Source organism: Molossus molossus, unplaced genomic scaffold (genome assembly GCF_014108415.1).
Source record: "Molossus molossus isolate mMolMol1 unplaced genomic scaffold, mMolMol1.p scaffold_m16_p_5, whole genome shotgun sequence".
Lineage (NCBI taxonomy): Eukaryota > Metazoa > Chordata > Mammalia > Chiroptera > Molossidae > Molossus > Molossus molossus.
In genome coordinates this window covers 28,196,007-28,204,715 of record NW_023425388.1, presented here as the reverse complement: position 1 = coordinate 28,204,715, position 8,709 = coordinate 28,196,007, and the positions used below count along the sequence as shown (strand labels likewise).

At 51.0% G+C, this 8,709-nt stretch overlaps 1 protein-coding gene across 1 annotated transcript; it reads left to right on the top strand.

The window, feature by feature from the left end:
* The first annotated feature begins 7,611 nt into the window (after positions 1-7,611).
* LOC118617677 (P2Y purinoceptor 3-like) lies at positions 7,612-8,709 on the top strand. The gene is given in 3 exon segments (XM_036243661.1): positions 7,612-8,280; positions 8,283-8,581; positions 8,583-8,709. Coding segments are annotated over 3 exon segments (1,095 nt in total).

Below are 8,709 nucleotides of genomic sequence, written 5' to 3'. Positions count from 1 at the left end.
GCCGCTGGCGAACAAACGCTCCTTCCCGGCTCCGGGGACTTTCCTGAGGTTCGCCGATTCAGGTTCCCAGAGGACAATCCCCAGGGACTGCGCACTCAGGGGCTCCTGTGGGGTAACTCAATACCGACCTCCAAGTCTCAGTCACCCCTTCCTCATTCAACAGGTCCCCTTGTCCCTCCCCCCTGCCCCCAGGGGTTGCACTCCCAAATAAAATGGTCACACAGTGAGCCTGGGCTCTGCTTCCTGGGTGACCGAGGGGAGGACAACATCCTCTTCCTCCTCCCCCACTGCTGAGTGTCCAGAGCCATTGTGGGTTCTTCCCGCACCGCCACCCCACCCTAGCAACACCCTAGCAACAGGAAAGGCTGTGATGGTGGGCAGCACATGGAGTCTGTTACACCGCAAACAGCATGTGAGGGGCAGGCTGTGCGGGGAGCCTGCTGCCTGAGGGGAAGGGGGGGCCAAGGCGTCCAGGTACAAGCCTTCTGCACTGGAAACGCCTCGGCAACTCACGCTCGGCCCAGAGCCCAGGCTCTGCTATGATCTCCTCTCTTGCTCCAGACCAGACCGGCTACCTTTCTTCACACAGCACACAGAGTTATGATGCCTTTAAAGGTGGTCTGAGCCCTGGCCAGTTTGGCTCAGCGGTTAGAGTGTTGGCCTGTGATCCAGAGAGACCCGGGTTCGGTTCCCGCTAAGGTCACGTACCTCAGTTGCAGTTTGTCCCCGGCCCTGGTTGGTCGTGTGGGTGGCAGCCACTTGATGTGTCCCTTTCACGTCAATGTTTCTCTCTCTCTCTCTCCCCCACTCTATCTGAACAAGAAAAATGGAAAAAAAAATGTCCTCGGGTAAGGATAAAAAATAAATAAATAAAAATAAATAAAGGTTGTCTGATGCTCAAGGAGCCCAAGGAAAGGCAAAGAAAACGTTGAATGAAGATCCCCTTCAGGACCGTGAGCCCAGAGCCAGCGGTTCTCAACCTTCCTAATACCACAACCCTTTAATCCAGTTCCTCATGTTGTGTGTGGGCGTATCTGCATGTGGGCGGGCCCCTGGAGAGGGATAGAGGAGCGGTGTCTGGTTCCTAGGACCATCGGAAATATGTGTTTTCCGATGGTCTTAGGCAACCCCTGTGAAAGGGTTGTTTGACCCCCAAAAGGGTCGCAACCCACAGGTTGAGAACCGCTGCCAGAGGCAGTGATAGACTTCTACAACCACAGGACGGTACAGCTACAGTTATCCTACTGCATCACAGTTTGTTAAAAATTCTGACTTCAAAGTCAGTTTGGTGGGGATCACACATTCCTGCAGATGGAGTAAAAGATTGTTTGGGGTTTTTATAGCAGCGTGTCCTCCAGAGTAACAGCGGCTGCAGAGCAGTCACCTTCTCGGTGGTGACCACGATGTCAGAGCAATGTTTCCCAGCCACTCCCTGTGTTTACACCCATTTGAAGCTGCCAATTATGTCAGATCCTTGTCAACAGAAAACAACACTGTGCGAGCTGCTATTTAATTATTAAAATTAAGTACTCAGTCTCTAGACAGTCTTCTAAATTATTTGAAGGATCCAATTTGCTTTCCTTCTGAAAAAATTAAAGCCCCCAGTCTCCTATGTGTTGGGACAATTCAGACATGGAAGGGGGGTCCAGGTGCACAGCAGGCATAAGCCTACACTGTAAATTTATAACAAATTCATTAGAAAACTATGTCAGTGTCTTTTATCTGGAGACTCAAAGTATAAACATGGGTAGAGGAACACGTTTTGTTTTTGTTTTTTTCTTTATTGATTTTAGAGAGAGAGGGAGAAAGACATAGAAACATCATTGAGAGCGAACATCGATTGGCTGCCTCCTTCATGCCCCCCACTGGGGATCAGGCCCACAACCTGGGCATGTGTCCTGACCAGGAATAGAACTGGAGACCTCTTGGTGCATGGGTAGATGCTCAACCACTAAGCTACACTGGCCAGCAGAGGGTCAGTTTCTAAAAAGTTCTTATTTATTCTCTTACGTCTCTCCTTACCATTATCTTCAGATCATGCTTTTCGAGCTAGGGTTCTGTCATTTATAACAAAGGTTCTGCATCTATTGACTTTAGGGGTAACCCACTCTTATTTCCGTCTTCTTTCTTTGTTGTATGATTGGATAGAGGGGGTACGTAGGTTAAAAAAAAAATCCCTGGAAATGTGGGAACTTGCTGAGTCTCTACTTTGTAAAAGTAATCCATGCTTTCCCCAAATCATAGCAGAAAGGACTTCCACAGAACCAGTCTGAACCTCGGTTTGCTTTCGCTGACTGTAATGCCATTTCATTGTGTGAACCGAACTGTAACTAGAGACAAAAGACCCATAAGAGGTGGTTTGTTGGTGGAATTTTCTCTCTGTTTTCAATTAATTATATCACACCCACAGCTGCTATTCCTGGACTTGAGCCCTAACCCAATTCCTGCTTCCATTTGCGTGAGAAATTTGGAACTTGTCTGTTGGTCTTCACTGCCATCCAGTGGTCTGTTGGCCAAATAACAAGTTATCCAGTTGATTTTAAAAATTTAGGAAAAATAATTTTAAATCATTCAGACTGAAGAGCAGTGGGAAGCTGGAGCCTGAGAGGGACTGATGCAATCCAGCTGCCCGCCCACGGGACCTGCAGGGTGCGAGGGCACCAGAGAGGCCTGTGTGACCCAACAGGGACTGTGCCATCCAATTACCCGCGGGACCTGTGGGGTGCTGAAGCACCAGAGAGGACTGTATGACCCAGCAGACCATAACATAGGCAAAGAGCCAGGTCCCCAAAGGAACTGTGAAGTCCAGTTACCCACGGGACCTGCAGGGAGTGGGGGCACCAGAAAGGCCTGGGAGACCCAGCTACGCACAAGAAAGGTGTAGAGGATGTGAAAATGGAGGTGGAGTGAATGGAAGCTACACAGACGATCTCCCAGGACCAAACGAGAATTACAACTAAAATAAAGACAAATCCTTGGGAAAAAGCAACAGAAAAGCAGCAGGACAGGACCATATAACCAGGGACACTGGGAAATCTGCAGAGGCGTGAGAGGGTGGCGGGCTGGGAGCCCATGGACAGCAGCAGTTGTAGCTGTGAGCAGAGCCCTTCGGGGATAAAGACCAAGCCTGCTCCATAGCGCAGAGCCTGGACAGAGCACTAAAATAGCTACAGCCACTCACCTTGGGTCTCCGGCAGAGGGAGCACAGACTGGGCTGGAACTCTGTGGGGACACCCGGGATTTGGAGGGCACTCAGAGTTTTTGCTGAGTTGTAGCCACACAGAACAGCAGCCAGTGTGCTCCTTCCCAGAGCTGTGGGGGAAAGCAGCAGCTCCCTCCTGGAGATTCAGCCTTTCTCAGGTGAGGCAAAGAAATGCAAATTGAGGCTCATTAACAACCAGCATCTATCCCACCCTCTGAAAATCCTCTTATGCAGAACACCAGGGCTACATTCTAAGGCAGTGAGTAACTGAGACTACTAGCCTCCAGGAAAAAGCTAGAGGATAATTTAACCTTTCCTGGGCTTGCAAATCTACCCAAGAAAGTAAGACTTGACAGTGGTGTTTAATGTGGGCCCACCCAGGCTCATCAAAACCCACTAGACGGAGCCACAAACAGCAGAACACCAACACCCACAGAGAAAATTTGGCAGGCTCCAAAACCCACTGAGATAGCCAAAATGGTGAAACAAAGAAACAAATCCCAAATGAAAGAACAAGAGAACTCTATCGAAAATGAGATCAATGAAATGCAGTTAAGCAAATTATCAGAGGTAGAGTTAAGAGCCATGATCTTGAGGAAGCTCAACAGCATGAGTAAGGACATCAGCACCATTAGTAAAGATATAGAAACACTGAAAACCAACCAAGTGGAAATAAAGAATGACATAGCAGAAATTAAGAACACATTGGAAGGACTAACCAGCAGAGTAGAGGAAGCTGAGGACCGGATCGGGAATTAGAAGACAGGGTAGAAAAAAATCAACCAATCAGAAGACCAAAAGGGAAAAACAATTAAAAAACAGAAAGAGACAATTAAAAAAGCTTAAGAGAACTGTGGGACAACAGGAAATGTAATAACATTTGCATCATAGGAGTCCCCAAAGAGAAAGAAAATGGGCAAGGGTTAGAGAATATATTTAAAGAAATAGTGACAGAAAATTCTCCTAACTTGGTGAAGGAAGAAGGCATTCAAGTTCAAAAAGCACAGAGAGCCCCAAATAAGAAGAACCTAAACAGGCCCACACCAAGACACATAATAATTAAAATACCAAAAATTAAAGACAGAGTGAGAATCCTAAAGGCAGCAAGAGATAAGCAACAGGAGACCTACAAAGGAAACCCCCATAAGGCTCTCAGCTGACTTCTCAACAGAAACACTACAGGCCAGAAGGGAGTGGCATGAAGTAATCAAGGTCATGAAAAACAAGGATCTGAATCCAAAACTACTCTATCCAGCAAGGCTATCATTCAAAATAGAAGGTCAAATAAAGAGCTTTCCAGACAAAAAAAAAAAAAACACAAAAAGGCTAAGGGAATTTATTAACACCAAACCAGCACTGTGAGAAATGCTAAAAGGACTGCTGTAATTAGTAGAAGAAATAGGAAGAAAAATAGAACCACACTAAACAAAAATGGCAATAAATAAGAACATATGAATTATCACCTTAAATGTGAATGGTTTGAATGATCCGATAAAAAGACACAGAGTAGCTGACTGGATAAGAAAGCATGACTTATATATATGTTGTTTACAAGAGACCCACCTCACAACAAAAGACTCACATAGGTTGAAAGTGAAGGGATGGAAAAAAATCTTTCAAGCAAATGAAAAGGAAAAGAAAAGCTGGGGTAGCAATACTCATATCTGATAAAGTAGATTTCAAAATGAAGGCCATAACTAGATACCAAGAAGGCCACTGCATAATATTGAAAGGATCTATCCAACAGGAAGATATAACCTTGGTAAACATATATGCACCCAATATAGGAGCACCAACATATATTCAAAATCATTTGGAGGACTTCAAAGGAGAAATCAACAGCAATACAATCATAGCAGGGGACTCCAATACCCCGCTGACATCGGTGGATAGATCTTCTAGACAAAAAATTATAAAGACACTAATTCTGTCAGATTAGGGCCCCACTCTTATGACTTCATTTGACCTTAATGACTTCCTTACTCCAAATGCACACCAGGGCTAAGGGTTCAACCTCTGAATGTGTAGGGGACACAATTCAGACCGGAGCAGAAGGTAGCATCCAGAAGAAAAGTGACCTTACCCAGCTTTCTGGTAGCAAAGCCACACTTGACGCTCCGCCCTCTGACATAAACCAGAGACTGGGCACCACAGTCTAGGACAAGAAGGAGAAGGGGCAGGATGAGAGCTAAAATGGGCTGGGTGTCTCCCTGTGGTGCCTGAGCCTCTCCTCACTGATTCTCAGAGCACCCTCACCAGAGACTGTCCCCTACTACCGCTGAGGAGCCCCTGGCTGAGACAAGGTGATTTGCTTCACACTGTCCTCACGGGCCTGGCAGAGCGGGTGTTGAATGCCCTGCACCACCCACAGCATGCCACAAGGGGTGGGCCCACGATGCCCAGCAGGAGCGAACCCATTAGATCCGAGTGTGCAGTGACCTACAAGGGTGTCTTCTCTGACCCTCATCAGTGAAACGGGGTTACTGCTTCATCCGCAAGGTTGTTCTGAGGGTTAGGTAAGATCTCAGGTGTGAACCTGCTGGCGAGCCTGGGCTCACCCGGGCTGGTCCCCTCCCGGCTTCCCTCCGGGAGCCCACACTGGCTGGGAAGGCAGCTTCTCTGGAAAGAACTAAGCATCTCTCTGCCAGCCTCCCACATGAGAGATTACAGGGAGCAAACGGAATGAAAACTGCCTTCCTTTTACTCACCCAGCCGGAAGGCGTTGCTCTCCCAGTTGGGTGGATCTTGAGGCGGGTGGGCGAGGTGTCAAGCCCCGGGCAGGCGGCACAGGAGCCGCTGTCCCGCAGCTTCAGGACACCGGTCCCTGCCTTCCAGCTTCAGGTTGCAGCTCAGACACTGGCCTCACCACCCACCCAGCTCCAGGGACACCCTCACCACCTCAGGCTCATGCCGTGTCCAGTCAGTCCTGTCACTCCTGCCTCAGGGCCCTCCTCTCCATCCGGCCTGTGTGGCCCGACTTGGGGTCCTGAGCCCCGCTCACCTGCACGTACGGCGACGGCCCGCCTAAGAGTCTGACTGCCCAGGGCCCGGGCCGTGCTCTGCCGGTCATCTTCCTCACACACAGCCTCATCCCGTCAGCATCCTGCTGAAGGATATCCACCCTCCCTGTGGTGGCATCCTTGGTTTTCACCCCCACGCCGCTCTCCTGCCCCCCCAGGACACCCTGAGCCTTCCCCTCCAGCTCCCTGCATGGGCTGCCCCACCAGGAATGCCCCTCAGCCTTCTCTGCCTCCCAAGCCCCGCTTTGTTCTCCCAAGCAGCCAAATGGCACCTGGTCCAGGAAGCCTTCACTCCGCCCCTCCAGGAGGACCACTGCATCCTGCTGGTTTTCACAGCAGTGTGACCACCTTCCTCATTGTACCACCATCAGCTGTATCAGCTCCCGTCTTCCCGCCAGACTGTGAGATCCTGGAGCGAGGGCTGTCTTATTGACCCTTGCAGTCCCGGAGCCTGACTCACTAGATGTTCAATAAGTTTGTTGACTGACTGAGTGAATGAGGACTCTGTTCCTTTTTGTTGTTGAATGAAGTTCTACATATTGTAAGTTTACTATCAACATTCAATGTATCTGCAAATTACCTGTCTTAAATTTTCTCTCTTGCTGTGTATTAACTCTTTCTGAATGCCAAGCCCTAGAGATGAACATCTTTCTATCCCTCTGGACTCCATGCTGATCGGCTGACTGAGCCACAGCTCCCCCAGCCCTGTGGGGGTACCACTGCAGCTCTGCCAGCAGGGACGGGGATAAGGAAGGAGCTGCACCTGGCTTCATGGCTCAAATTTGTTTTCTTGGCTCTTCGGGGTGCTGAGATGGTTAATAGGCAAATCAGCCTCAGTATTCAAATACACAGTTAATAAATCCTGAAAGAGATACAAATGAAAATCCTCCAGCAGAGCCTGTAGGCAAAACCTGTGCTTTCCCTAATCCTCCTAACCCCGAAGGATCACTTTCTCTTCCACCATGGTAAGTGGGGTTAGGGCCAGATCGTGGGCAGTATCGCCCGAGAACGCGGGCCTGGAATCTCTCCCCTTGGCCACTTCCTGATTCTATGCAAAGGATTCTGGCAGCGGAGGGGTCATCGCTGGGGGCTGTGTGCCGCTGAGACGACAGCAGCACCCACGGGCCACCCTGTGTACTTGAGCTTCCTGCACAGCCCAGCCTGGAGCGGGAAGCGTACAGGTGAGTGTGGGCCAGCCCTCTGGAGCCGGTAAGTCGAGACGCCCTCGTGTTGAAGACTGCTTTGCCCTTGAGTTTAATTCTTGTTTTCCTTCAGGTGGTCTCTCTCAAACAAGGCCTCTGACCAGACTTTGGAGAGAGTTGAACCACACGTGTCATACAGAGCTGACTGCCAGACGCAGGCAGAGGCTGAGACCCAGCTGAGGTCATGATGCTCTGCTGTCCGTTCTGTGTCCTCCCAGCGGAAGCAGCAGGAGCCGCTGTGCTCCCAGGGGGAGCCTCCCAGGAGATGGAGAAGCTGGACACTAACACCTCAAAGGAGCGAGGGCTCTGCCAGCTCTCCGAGGACTACAAGCAGATCTACCTCCCCCTGACCTACAGTGTCATCTTCGTGCTGGGGCTGCCCCTGAATGGCATTGTCTTGTGGCTCTCCTGGCGCCAAACCAAGCGCTGGAGCTGTGCCACCATCTATCTGGTGAACCTGACGGTGGCTGATCTGTTCTATGTGCTGACGCTGCCCTTCCTCATCATCACCTACGCCCTGGACGACAGGTGGCCCTTTGGGGAACTGCTCTGCAGGCTGGTGCGCTTCCTGTTCTACACCAACCTGTACGGCAGCATCCTGCTGCTGACCTGCATCTCCGTGCACCGCTTCCTGGGCGTGTGCCACCCTCTGAGTTCACTGCCCTACCGGACCCGCCGGCACGCCCTGCTGGGAGCAGCTGCCACCTGGGCCCTGGTGGTCCTGCAGCTGCTGCCCACGCTGGGCTTCTCCCACACGGACTACATCGACGGCCAGGTGGTCTGCTACGACATGACCAGTCCGGAGGACTTCCCCCAGTTTTTTGCCTACGGTGTGGTTCTGACGCTGTCTGGCTTTGTCTTGCCCTCCTTGGTGATCTTGGTGTGCTACTCGCTGATGGTGAGGAGCCTGGCCAGGCCAGAGGAGAGCCTCGCGAGGACGGGCCACGCGGCCCGGGCCAAGTCCATCCGGACCATCGGGCTGGTGTGCAGCCTCTTCGCCCTCTGCTTCGTGCCCTTCCACGTCACACGCTCCGTCTACCTCACACTCCGCTTCCTCGCGTCGCCCGACTGCCAGCTCCTGATGGCGGCCAGCGTGGCCTACAAGGTATGGAGGCCTCTGGTGAGCGTGAGCAGCTGCCTCAACCCAGTCCTGTACTTCCTGTCGGCTGGGAACAACAGAGTCAGGCTCTTCCCAAAACTGAGGCCTGACAAGGGGGGTGAGCGCCCAGCTGGAGCCCGGGGAGAGAGGCCCAGGGGTGGGCACATCTGGGTGCTGTCAAGATGA